General features: G+C 41.5%; 3 protein-coding genes across 7 annotated transcripts; 1 reads left to right on the top strand and 2 right to left on the bottom strand.

Annotated features, from left to right (window-relative positions):
* Positions 1-2,503: 2,503 nt before the first annotated feature.
* On the top strand, positions 2,504-7,553 carry LOC115750431. 4 transcript variants are annotated; one of them, XM_048276524.1, is made up of 4 exons: positions 2,504-2,904; positions 3,007-3,194; positions 3,276-3,438; positions 7,312-7,553. In XM_048276524.1, the coding sequence occupies exons 1-4, from the start codon at positions 2,827-2,829 to the stop codon at positions 7,315-7,317; spliced, it is 435 nt and encodes a 144-aa protein (XP_048132481.1). In that variant the 5' UTR covers positions 2,504-2,826; the 3' UTR covers positions 7,318-7,553. The 4 variants fall into 4 exon arrangements, with proteins under 4 accessions (XP_048132481.1, XP_048132480.1, XP_048132479.1 ...); XM_048276523.1 differs by lacking the exon at positions 7,312-7,553 and adding an exon at positions 5,522-5,636; XM_048276522.1 differs by lacking the exon at positions 7,312-7,553 and adding an exon at positions 4,446-4,556.
* On the bottom strand, positions 3,749-7,291 carry LOC115750432 (formin-like protein 3). Of its 2 annotated transcripts, none has more exons than XM_048276462.1 (7): positions 6,650-7,291; positions 6,245-6,554; positions 4,999-6,148; positions 4,728-4,893; positions 4,472-4,636; positions 4,216-4,368; positions 3,749-4,108 (listed from the first exon to the last, which is right to left on the bottom strand). In XM_048276462.1, exons 1-7 carry the CDS (start codon positions 6,722-6,724, stop codon positions 3,914-3,916), a joined length of 2,214 nt encoding a protein of 737 aa, XP_048132419.1. In that variant the 5' UTR covers positions 6,725-7,291; the 3' UTR covers positions 3,749-3,913. The 2 variants fall into 2 exon arrangements, with proteins under 2 accessions (XP_048132419.1, XP_048132420.1); XM_048276463.1 differs by having other exon boundaries at positions 4,999-6,265; positions 6,428-6,554.
* A 2,181-nt stretch (positions 7,554-9,734) lies between the features above and the next one.
* On the bottom strand, positions 9,735-12,487 carry LOC115750361 (uncharacterized protein At4g04980-like). The gene is made up of 8 exons (XM_030687660.2): positions 12,259-12,487; positions 11,953-12,165; positions 11,731-11,857; positions 10,927-11,611; positions 10,673-10,838; positions 10,429-10,593; positions 10,159-10,311; positions 9,735-10,050 (listed from the first exon to the last, which is right to left on the bottom strand). The coding sequence occupies exons 2-8, from the start codon at positions 12,031-12,033 to the stop codon at positions 9,856-9,858; spliced, it is 1,572 nt and encodes a 523-aa protein (XP_030543520.1). The 5' UTR covers positions 12,034-12,165; positions 12,259-12,487; the 3' UTR covers positions 9,735-9,855.
* Positions 12,488-12,600: the final 113 nt, after the last annotated feature.

Below are 12,600 nucleotides of genomic sequence, written 5' to 3'. Positions count from 1 at the left end.
ACCTTCGTGTGAACTTTTCCCTTTGGAGTAACCACTAAAATCGTCAAAATTAGTACTAAATAACTCTCGATTTCTCGGACATTTACGTTATTTTTCCCGCAATAGACCGATTCGTCGATAAGAAGTTCGGCAAAAAAATCGGCTGGATCTCGGTCAATGGCATTGACTTGTGCTCCCTCTCATGTATAAACAAATACCCTTTTGGGGATGAGGCTAAGCAAACTTACATTTGACTCTGAACTCGTTTAATTTATTTTTGGGTGTGTAGAAAAAATCCGATATCTTTTTAATTTTTGATTTATTTAGATATTTGTTTCTTGTCAAGTAAGGCAACGATTCAATTGATTTATAGAATCTCTTATGTTCAGAAACTCATACGTTTTCTCTCTTTCGTAAAGTTAATCGAATGAAATCGCCTTTTCTAGTAAAACAAAAATTGATTTTTGCTGGTCCTTACAGCAGATTCCATGTCACAACTCACAAGAAAAGAGCCAAGCAAGACATGTCTGATGTCCCAATTCTCCTCTGCCAAAAAGCCCATTTCTAATTGTGGAAAATTCCGTACTTTGATTCTTGAATCCAGGCATTTTCTCTGCAATCAAATCTTTAATCCTAGAATTTGCATAACATTTCTGATTAAATTTTATTTTAACTCCAAATTTGACCGAGTAAAAAAGCTAGGGAAAACTTTTCGCCGCCGTCGACTATTACCCAAAGGTCAAAGACCCCGGAATCAAAGACCGGATCGCAAATCGATCACTCCTAATGTATACAAGAGCGAGAGTTCTTCATGCGAACACCGCGATCGAGCTTTCCACGTCAAATTCTCGCCGGCTTCTGTCATCCAGGTTCGAACAACTTGATTCAAACAAAAAAAGGAAAAAAAGTACAAGCTAGTTCTTGATGGAAGGAGCACATGGGGGATATCTATAGGAAGCTTCATTAGCTCTGTCCGAAACATGCATGTCTAATTTTGGAGACCTCGATGGAAGGAGCACATGGGGAATGTCCATATGCCACCTCTGGTAATAAGTGCTCGCGCGTCACGCACGGGCGTTGGGTCCGTCCACCGTTTTGGGTCGCACATGCACGCTTGGTTTTTGTTCTCCGGACAATCATTTGAAGACAAAGTTTGAGGTTTGGCGGGATTCGAAAGAGGACCAGGCAAGCTTTTACTCTTTCAATTAGGAAATGAATTCCTATTAATAATCTTAAGTTCTGTTCGTTTTCAAAAAAGACGAATGATTTGAAAAATATTTTTTTAAGAAAATATTTTTTATCGCTTAAAATAATTAACCAATAAAAAATATTTCAATTACCCACAATAAATTATGTTTGAATATTTTCGTAAACGATGAAACTATTATCTATCTATTTTTAAGGACTTAATATTTTTGTGAGAGAGCTGGGGTATTCTAATAGAAAGCAAGTTTTCAAATAAGGAGTTTCTTTTAAGAAAAAAAAGTATACCAAAAGAGCTTGAGTTGAAAGCGCCTTAAAAAAGGAGGTATTTTTTTTTTATTACGAGAAAAATGAGTGATTTGAAAATTTATTTTGTAAAAATAATCACTTATATCTCTTACGAAAATGAATGAGAAAAAAAAATTTCATTGTCTATGAAAATATTTAGGAATAAATTATAGTCAGTAATAAAAATATTTTCCCTATTAATTAATTATTTCAAGTGATATAATCGATCAATTTTAGGAAAATGTCATCCAAATTACTCACTTTTCGCCGTGTTTGTTTCGCAGAAAACCCATGTTTTGAAGAATGTTTTCCTAAAAATGATCATTATATTGCTTACAAAAATGAACAAATAATAAATATTTTCATCGCCCACGAAAATATTTAAGCATAAATTGTTTTCGGTGACGAGAGCATTCTTTGTTGGCTAATTATTCAGAGTGATATAACAACTTACTTTTATGAAAAATATTTTTCAAATTATTCATTTTTTTTCAAAAAACAAACAGATCCAAAGTCATGATCGATGCACAAATAAAAGATTCACGTGCTGACTTCTATGGTCGGTCGGTCGGTGGCAGAATTAACCCCAACTCAAGCTTGCCAAATATATGTCAAAAGGAATGAGTGTTACCTCGTGAAATTTGTTTTTATTAGCATCGATGCCATGTGTGTATAGCAGCCGGTGCCCTCTGATCATAGCCCAATCGACTTATCGGGGAAGTGCTGACGTGGCGGATGTGACTTTGCTACGTAAGCACTTCGATTCGGGAACATCGACTTTTGATTTGGAGTATTAATTAGGTTCCTCGGAAGTATAATGCGCATTAATGGTTGAATGAGTTGCGTGTGTTAGGAATTAATTTTTGTAATTAAATTGTTTTACATGTTAATCTTCTAAAAATAAATAAATTATTTTTTTTTCGCTTAGTAAGAATCCTACTCTATTTCGACAACCCCTCTCCCCCAAAAAAAAAAAATATCCTACTCTATAAACCGGACGCCGCCATTCGTCTGAAATTTTTCCCGCCACTCTCTCTCTTGAGCTCCACAAGCAGAAGGAAAGAGTCGAAGCTGCTCAATCAATCTCCAACTTCGTCGAATTTCGGTGCTCAAACGGTAAGAAATCGTCGCTTGGTGATCTCAAGCGCGAAACCGAAACCCTAGAATCTGCTCGGTTCTGCTTCGATTTGAGCACCGAGCTTCGTCAAAATCGTTGATTCACCTACTGTAGTCGACGGCGAGAATGCGACGATTCGCCGATTTCGATTTGGCAGGAATCATCGGTTGGGCGAGGTTTTTCTGTCTTGTGTATCGCGAAATCGCCGCCTGAGAAGGTAGCTTTCGATTCCGTAGGAAATGTCGCTTTCTGCCGCTTTCGGCGAGAGGCTGGAACAACTGGACCGGACCAGGAACGAGCGCCTCTCTCTCCTCCAGGTCCTCAATCGCGATCTCTCCGACCTTTTTCTTCGCGACGCGGTCGGTTCGGTCCGCGTCGGTGGTGGATCGATCGTGGATGTGAGATGCTGAAATTTGCAGGCGGAGAGAGAACTGCAAGCCGCCAAATCGCTGGTCCTGGAGTCGAAGCGTGCGGGCATGAGGTCAATGGAGGAGAGGTGCTTGAGGCTCGAGCGGAGCCTGGCTTTGCAGAGCTTGAAGATCTCGGCTCTCGAATCTGAGATTGCCGCTCTCGATGCCAAGTATAACAACAATGTGCAGCAATTGAGGTGAAACATAGCTTGTTATCATAAGATTAGTTGCATGTTATGGCTTCCTCTTAATACGAGGTCGTTTATGTTTGATTTTAGGGCATTGAAGTGCGACGTTGAGGAGCTCGAGGAGGTGGAGAAGGAGAAAGAGGGTTTCTACCGAGCTCGGACCAGTGAAATGAAGGATTTTAAAGAATCTACAAACAGATTCATTGTGGATTGCCACATTCGCGTAGAGGAATTAAGAGATGAACTAAATGGGGTAAAAGAGAAGCTCTCTATCTTTGGATCTGCAAAATGACCTGATGCAACGTGATTCCTTGAGCTTGAACCAGAATGTGCTATTCGGTGGATCATTCTATTAGCTGGATCGAAGGTCGCAAGGTGATAGCAATAACAATGAACGTGTATCGCTTGTTCAGCTACTGTACCAGAGAGTGAAGATAGATTATGTTCCCCTGTTATCTTTGCTTACGCTCGATTTTGATTTGATGAAATATAGCTACGGTTTTTTTTGGATAGCATACAAGATTAACTCTAAGAATGAAGCATGAGCTTTTGATATGCTGTGACTGCAATTATGTGTGATGTGCTAACTGCAAAATGAAGTGCATTTACAAGAGTCCATGGAATTGCTTCTCCCACGATATACCATATAAACAGAATTATCTGGAGATGCTTCGATATGGTGCATTGCTTGTGACCAATATTCAACTCTACACGAATGATAAATGGTGCTATGAACTGGCCTCAATCTCATGAGCTAATTCTTTGCTTAGATTCTCCGCATGGTCATCATGGCCACCGGCAAATGAGTACACTCTGAATGCGAACTGAAAAGCCCTCCAAAGCATTTTAGTGCAATCAGTTCTCTGTGTTTGTGATTTTGTTACAGTCACTTTGTTCTCAATTTCTTTTGCTTCTCTGCTTTCCTGTATCAGATACAAAAAAGAAAGGACGCAGTTGAGGTCTAATGTTCTCTTCCCCGAGTAATCTGTATATTGCAAAGATAGCTAGCTGTTCAAAATATCTCAAGTACCTTAAGTGCTAATTCCATGCATCTTGAAGATATGTCAACCATCAATTCCTTGATTCTTACCAGTATACTGAAGTCGAATTCGATATTATTTCTCCGAAACATCTTGGACTCTTCGTCCTTTATTCGTTCGAGTGTGTCAATTTCTCGTTTCATCTGTATATTTGTTCCTTACGTTAGTTTAAGATAGAGGTATCTAGAATATAACTGATCTGAGGGTTTTGTTTACTGAGAAACTACAGAAGCAATTTGAAATTACCTTGTTAAAGTAGTTCTCAATCTGGTCGAGGAGCTTGCCAAGAGGAGGTGCAGTCTTCCAGTTCTGCAAGTCTACAACAATGGCCTCTAACTTTAAGCGTAGAGCTGCCGCCGCTCTTAAAGCTTCCAGCTTCTTTGTGGGGAAGTCTTCAAACCTTGCTAAAACCTGCATGTTAGAAAATTATGTTGTGATCCTGATATAATGGATTCCATAAAATGCATGATAGGGGCTAAAAATTGTGTAAGCCCATGTTCACCTGTGTTTCATCTGTTAAATTTTGAAGATGAGATTCAATGAAGTTGCGGAACTTGATGAGCTCAATCATGTCCTTGGTTTGAAAAGAATATATTTTAGCTGTCAAATCCTTGATCGTTTTCCCATGCATTTGCACATCTTTCTCTATTTTTTGGAAGTATGATGATCTGGGAAACAAGAACAATGGTTAAATAGAGAAAACCATTTACTTTATATGTTTACCTTATATCATTTAGAAAGACCACTGCCTGTTGGAAGTACTTGAAGCCTACCTCTTTTTCATCTCTACTATTGTATCAGCCATTCCTTGTTTTCCATCGGCAGAGCCCCCAACTTGACGATTTCTTCCACTGTTGAGTTTAATCTCTAAGTTCGACCCTTCTATTTGTCCTTTTAAGAACCGATAAAGGCTTGCAATTTGGGTTGATCTCCTCAACCTTGTCGTTGCTTTTTTGGGGTTCAAGGATTTGGTTGCACTAAACGAAGGAGGAGGCGGTGGAGGAGCTCCTTTAATGACCGGTGGTGGAGGTGATGGAATTGACCCTTTGGATGGTGCAGGAAGTGGAGGCAGCGCAGGTGGAAGTGGTGGTGATGGTGTAATTTGTGCAGTTCTTGGTATCTTTGGTGCTGTTGGCAATGGGGGCAGTTCTCCTGCAGCCACTTCAGCTGGTGGTAATTTAGGTGATGGTAAAGGTGGTGCGGCAGGAGGTGGTGCTTTTATCCTCACAACTGCAATCATGTCAACTACTGGTTCTGAATCCACCATTCCTTGAGCTGCTGCATTTTGTGATACAGGAGGTTCATGTTTAGGTGGAGATGGGGCAGCTTCTTTTGCACCTGGAAGAGGAGGCGGCGGTGGCGGTGGTTTTATTGTCGACACAGCTCCAGAGATCTTGGTTGGTGCTGGTTCTCGGGGAGTTGTTGGCCGGTGAGGAGGTGGAGGTGGTGGTGGTGGTTTCTTTGTCAACACAGTTCCGGAGATCTTGGATTTTGGTGGCTGTGGAGGTGGTGCTGCCTGAGGAGGAGGAGGAGGTGGTGGTGGTGGTGGTTTTTTTGGCAACACCGTTCCTGAGATCTTGGATAGCACTGGTTGTGGGGCCGGCTGAGCTGCAAGATTTGGTATTAAATTGGGAGACGATGGAGGTGGAGGTGGAGGTTGAGGTGGAGGTGGGGGTGGTGCTTTTGCATTCCAGTAAGATTTTTGTGCCAAAGCTGCTGGTGTTGCACCGGATTTGCTTGCTTCTGCTAATATTTCCTGAATGGGTTCCGGTTTTTTCACAGCATTACGTCTGAGACTCCTAAAAAGACAAGGGATGAATGAGACATCAGTCGGAAGCCTTCTGGTCTTCTTCGGTTCCCAAATGGAAGTAGTTGGAATGGGATTAAAGGAGTTTTGGTTTGCCTGAGACTCCCTGAGGACATCATAAGATGCGGTGCTTTGTTGGCTGTGATCTTTCTTATGGTCATGTTGATACATCAGTTCACAATTTTCTGCTGCTACTTTTATGAGGTCATGTAGAGTTTCCACCACTTCATCAACTGCAGGAGAAAAAAGGGAAACATGAAAGCTGTTAAGAAACTGATTCCTAAGAAACTGATTCCTCACACAAACTGAATTATCAACTGTAATCGATAATTGAAAACTCACGGCAAGAATGTCTTTCCAATGGAAAGTGAATTGCATTGGGAGTGGCAGCATACCTAGTTTTTCCAAATTGATGCTATCCATGCCTCCAAATTCATCAGGATTGATGTTCTCCATCCATTCATGATTCATCTTCCAAAGCTCTCCTAGAGATTTTATAGCATTGCAGAAGGAGGCCACTCCCTGTCGAAACATAAATCGACAATTGGCATGAATCTTCTGATAAGTGACATAGCTGTACTGCATGATGAGTTGAAGCTGATGAAATCGCAAAAGACCTGATCGATTGCCGCTCTCTTCATTTCTATGAGCTTCACTCTCCTCCTTGTCTTATTCCCTTGGAGGTTATCCATTGTTCTTATCCTCAGCTATGAGATGGACTACTGAACAGACATTTCTCAAGTGCGACGGAACCCTTGAGACCTTTTGGCGGCCAGGTACTTCCGTGGAAGTAAAGCAACAAGGAGTGACCGCAATACTGTCTCTCCAATCAATTCGTCTTTGGCCGGAGCTCCATCATCCAAATGAAGTTGCCTGTCCATAAACTTGATCCAAGTGTTGAAGCCATCAACTTCTTCTGCCGATTCATGTCTAATTTGGTTGGATTCGATATTTCCTGCAACTAACTTTGCCTAGATTGTTTGATGTACTGATGCAATAGCCGTCTTCTTTAATTAACTCAGTACGCTTTAGCAAAAAGCAATTGCTATCAGAGCATATTGAATTTCCAACAGATTTTAGCACTGTCATGCTTGATGAGTGGTGGAGTTTGATGATTGACATATCGCTTTGGTGCTTTGGAAAATTCGTTTGACAACATATGCATGTTTCGTCCTCGATTTACATCAAAGATAATCGGAGATGAAAGATACAAAAGAATGACATCTTTTTGACCGGATACTGTCATACCTGATCAATATGTGACCCGCATGTTTTGCAGCTGTAGACGAACGTTTCTTCACCGGAGCGGCTGGAGGAAGCCATGTTTAAAAAGCTCGAGAGATTCTGATGAATTAAGGCACTTTGGTCTTAAAAGTCCTGGTCAGCCTTCTGGTCTTAGAAGTAACTGGGTCATGCGGGAAGAAAAGTATTGATGAACGCTTCAAGCCTTGAGCAACTCCTCTAGATTTCCCATTGAAAAGTCAACTTCTTTAGATTGGTTGGACGACGACAAAGCCGGGGTTGCTTGGCACACAGGACAACACTTCTGCTTCTAATCAAAAATTGATTTTTTTTCTACTTCTACCCTAGAAATTGATTTCCGATAAGAGAAATTTGTTTGGTAACAGTGAAAAATTTCTACTTCTAAAATATTATTAACACAAAATATTTTATGAAAAATTATTGTCGGCCGCCAAAAAATTCTACTTCATTTTTTAATTTTTTTAATTTCTTTTAAAATAATTTTTATTATTAAAAAGTACTATTTACATTTTAAAAATAAAAATAAAAATATTATTTATTTTTTGCTCCAACGGTCGCCACATTGCTACCTCTTGTATTGTCTAAGAAGATCCTCAAGTGCAGCTTAGACTGGCATGCCTGAGCTAGCTTTCCTTGAAGAGGAACCCACACATCAGCTAGGTCTGATATGTCGCTCCTCGCAAAATTGATCTCGGCATGTCCTAAAGATGTAGCTTCATCAAAAGGTCGGTCAAAATCGAAGTGTTACCATGCGCACCTTAACATGCCGTGATTGCCCAATTGGCCAGGAAATTTCCCAGGAAAGAAAAGTCAACGGGTCACAAGTAATCTGGCCTTGGAGATCAAGAACGGATGAATTGTAATACTTGGGCTTTGAAAAGAATAGCTAAGTCGGGGGCCCAAAGCCCAAATTAAGAAAGCTAAGTCAGGGCCCCAAAGCCCATAGTCTTTGGGCCCCTGACTTAGCTATTCTTTCCCAAGCCCAAGTATTACACCATATTACCGTTCCACCACATACATACATACATACATGTGTGTGTATATATATTCTCATAATAGACAAATATTGGTTATGTTTAAGGTTGCATCCTTATGTGATCGTGTCATTTTACCCTATTATCGTCGGAGTTGGGGTGGCGAAAATTATCCAAAAAGTTATATAATCTATTGCGCTTTTATTAATTCAGTCTTAAACCTTTAAATTGTATAAATTGAGTCCTAAACCTTTTCATTTTTTTTTCTAATTGAATCCATCTAGTCAATGTTGGCCGAAAAATGTTGACATGGATGATGTCCATCTTACGTAGCATGGCCGCCACTAACGTGAGCATTTGTTGATAACATTTTAATAATTTTTGAATTTTTTTTATAGTTTTTTTTTGTGTGTTTTTGTACATCCTCGCCGCCCACAGGTAGAGGCTCTTGCGTGTGGGTGATGATTGTTGGCCGGCGAGGTCGCTGGCCTGACATTTTTGAAAAAAAAAATTAAAATATCATAAAAATGTTCACGTTTAGCATCGGCCGTGTCAATTGGGATTGTTGGCGTTCAAGTTAGCGATTTTCGACTAAAATTGGTCCGATGGACTCAATTGACAAAACTGAAAATGTTTAGCACTCAGTTGACAAAATTAAAAAAAATTTATGACTGAATTAGCAAAAGCGCAATAAATTTACGACTTTTTGGATAAATTTCTTAGCTGGGGGTGTGACATGAACTGCACATGTACATACACCATCCTTACCATACTTGTATGGCAAACCAAGCCACAGTGGTACTCTCATGAATCGCTTGTTCCCACCTCTTTTGATGGCCAAGAATCGAATCACTGACCTCTTCCACTCCGAATTTCGCAAATTGAGTAATAAATTTTCAACGGCATCAAGTACTTATCAAGTTGCTCTCCCATGTTGTAGTTGTTCAGATCATTGGCGTTTTCGGAAGCCCGAAAATGCCTCTGAAAAATTGTGTCACTTGGCAGAACTGCGATCCAAATTTGTCCAAAAATCAGCTCAGGACCAGAATCACACGTGATCGGAGTACAGAAAAGGTAAGTTAATAACCGAGGAAGAGACTGAAGTTATGGAGTTCATGCTGCTCAAGCTCAGCTTGTTATTTCGCGCAGAAACAATGAGGAGTCATCGCTTCATCACTTGCCGGAGATACGGAATGCGGCGCTGTCTATGCCCATATGCAATTTGGATTTGATTAGATCTGGCCGACCGGATTTCTTCACGTGTGGTCTATGGCGTATTTTTTGTTGTATAGTATGAGGCGGTGGATGTTACGGTTTCACAGATCATTCGCTGCGTGTTATGAGTTAGCTCAATTGCAAAATCCAAGAGTATTTACAAGACTTGCGGCGCTGAGGAAGTATTGCAGCAGTTGCCCTGCTGATGCTGAAGAACCATTTGCTTTCTTAATAAAGTCAGCGCGTGTTACAGGGAAAAACAAAAGGGTACTAGAATGTCTTAAGTTCTCATCAACAGAATTGGGAGGAGATGCTTCAATACAATGCATAGTCAAAACCGCCACCTAGAGAAGTGCGGGATTTGACAGACGCTAAGAACCGGTCTCGATTTCATAAGCTAATTCTTTGCTGAGTTTGTCCGCACGGTCGTCGTGGCCACCGGCGAATGAGTACACCCGGTAAGCCAATTGAAAAGCCCTCCAAAGCATCTTACTGTCATCCTCTCTTCCCCTTCCCAATCTCGTCGCGGTGTCCTCTCTCTCTTTCTCCTTTGCTTCTCTTCTTTCCTGCATCAGTTATTATCCAAAGGGTCAAGTTTGAGGGCATTTTTTTCGTCTCCAATGCTTTCCGAATTGACATAGGTGACTCATGTTCAATTACTGAACGTGGAGTACCTTAAGTATCAACTCCATGCATCTCGAAGAAACATCGACCATCGATTCCTTGATTCTTACAAGGATCGTGAAGTCGAATTCGACATTGTATCTCTGAAACTTCTTGGACTCTTCATCCTTTTTCTGTTCAAGCATGTCAATCTCTCGTTTCATCTATATTCAATTTTTAGTTCCTTTAAGTTAGTCTAACAAGTAGCAGAGGCAATTGGACAAGAACCGCAAAGAAAGTTTTTGGGAGGTAACAAATGAAGGATGACCAATTTAAGTTACCTTGCTGAAGTAGTTCTCAATCTGGTCAAGGAGCTTGCCAAGCGGAGGCACAATCTCCCAGTTCTGCAAGCGAACGGCAATCGCATTAAGCTTCGAGTACAGAGCTGCTGCTGCTCTTAAAGCTTCCAGCTTCTTCTCCGGGAAGCCTTTGAACCTTGCTAAAACCTGCACAGCAGAGTTAAGCCTACGACCACAGTGTTACGTATTGGAAACAATATATACCAATCTGACCCTATCTGTGGACCTGTGTTTCATCTGTTAAACTATTGAGATGCGATTCAACGAAGTCGTGGAACTTGAGGAGCTCGACCATGTCCTTGGTGCGAAAGGAATTTATCTTAGCTTGCAAGTCCATGATCATTTTTCCATGCGTTTGCACGTCTATCTCGATCTTTTGGAAGTACTCCGATCTGAGAGAGACAGGGAGGATAAAATGGTATAGTACATTCTGCAATTTAGTTCATACATCTATATTGATAATGTGTTGCATCCATGTACCTCTTTGTCATCTCTGCTAATGCATCAGCCATCCCTTGCTTTCCACCCGAAGAACATTGATCATGATGTTTTCTTCCGCTGTTGGATTTACCCTCTAGATTTGACCCCTCCATCTTCGCTTTCAAGAAACGATAAAGGCTGGCAATTTGAGCTGATCTTCTCAACCTAGTGGTTGCTTTCTTGGTGTATAAGGATGTTGTTGCAGTTCGTGGAGGAGGAGGCGGTGGAGCAGCTCCTTTGAGCGGTGGCAGAGGTGGTGGTGATGTAACCAATCCCTTTGAGGGTGTAGGAAGAGGTGGCGGCACAGATCGTGGTGGTGGTGGTACCGCTGCCGCCGCATTTGCATTTCTTTGTACTGCAGCTGCAGGTTGCGCTTCTGAATTGCTTGCTTCGATTCCTCTCACCTGGATGGGCCTTGGTTTCCACGCAGTGCTACCACCGCAAGGCCGGAGAAGACACGGGATGAATGACACTTCAGCAGATGGCCTTCTGGTCGTCTTCCCTTCCAAATTGGAACTTGTTGGTCTAGAGCAGGAGGTCCGGTTGGACGGGGACTTCGTGGGGACTTTGCCAGGTGTGATGTCTTGTTGACTGTGATCTTTCTTCTGCTCATATAGAACCATCGGCTCAGAACTTTCTGCCCCTGCTTTTATCAGGTCATAAAGAGTCGCCAACACTACATCAACTGCAGTTAAAATCCGAAAAAAGAAACCGAACCATCAAGTGGAGTCACAGAAATTGAAATATCACAGTGAGAATTTTATGCCAGTGCAAAACTGAGTTTAGTAGATACTTGCAGTGTACCAAGCTTTTCCCAGTCGATGCTCTCCTTGCCATGAAGTTCGGCGCAGTTGATCTTGCCCATCCATTCGTGGTTCGTCTTCCAGAACTCCCCTAGAGATTTCAAAGCAGTACAAAAGTGGGCCACTCCCTGTCGAGACAAGTCCTAGGTTAGCATGAATCTTCTGATATCCTAGTTTCACGGGACAATTCTTTTGTCATCGTACTAATGAAATAGCAAAAGACCTGATCGATTGCTGCTCTCTTCATTTCTAGGAGTCTCAATCTCTCCCTGCCTTTGGGGTTATTACCTTTGAGATCACTCATTCTCTCTGTCACCAGAAAAGTATAGAGTGATCTTGCTGAGAAAGTGTCAGCAAGTGCAGTGGATGTCTAATGCCTATTGGGCTGCTTCCGAAAGATTTCCTGGCAACAATAAAACGACATGGCAAGGCGCTTCTGCGAAAGTAAAGCGACAGCAAGATGTTGGTAGAAAGATGTCTCTCGGAACGGTATCCTTTGTATTGAGCTTCATCATCAAAATGAATTCACCTGTCTGCGCAATTCATCCGTGGAATTCGAAGCCTTTGATCTGTTGATCCTAGGCATAATTCAGTCGATTCTGTTCCACTTAATCCTTATTTCACGGCCGCATGTTTTTCCAGGTAAGTAGATTATCGGGTTATTCCTGCAGCGGCAAGATCACTTTGTCACCATAATTTCCTCCTGATATACCGAGTCATCTTTCACCTGGAAAGTTTCCGGGTGTTGCTACCACCCGGGTTGAAATTATGGCCGGTCAAGATCTGTCTTCATATTGTCTGATAAGAAACACTCTTCCGGACAAAACATCGGCACTGGAACATAATAAAATTCCTGGAGATATCAATATGT

Source organism: Rhodamnia argentea, chromosome 3, assembly GCF_020921035.1.
Source record: "Rhodamnia argentea isolate NSW1041297 chromosome 3, ASM2092103v1, whole genome shotgun sequence".
Taxonomy (NCBI): domain Eukaryota; kingdom Viridiplantae; phylum Streptophyta; class Magnoliopsida; order Myrtales; family Myrtaceae; genus Rhodamnia; species Rhodamnia argentea.
This window is presented reverse-complemented; position numbering and strand designations above follow the sequence as displayed.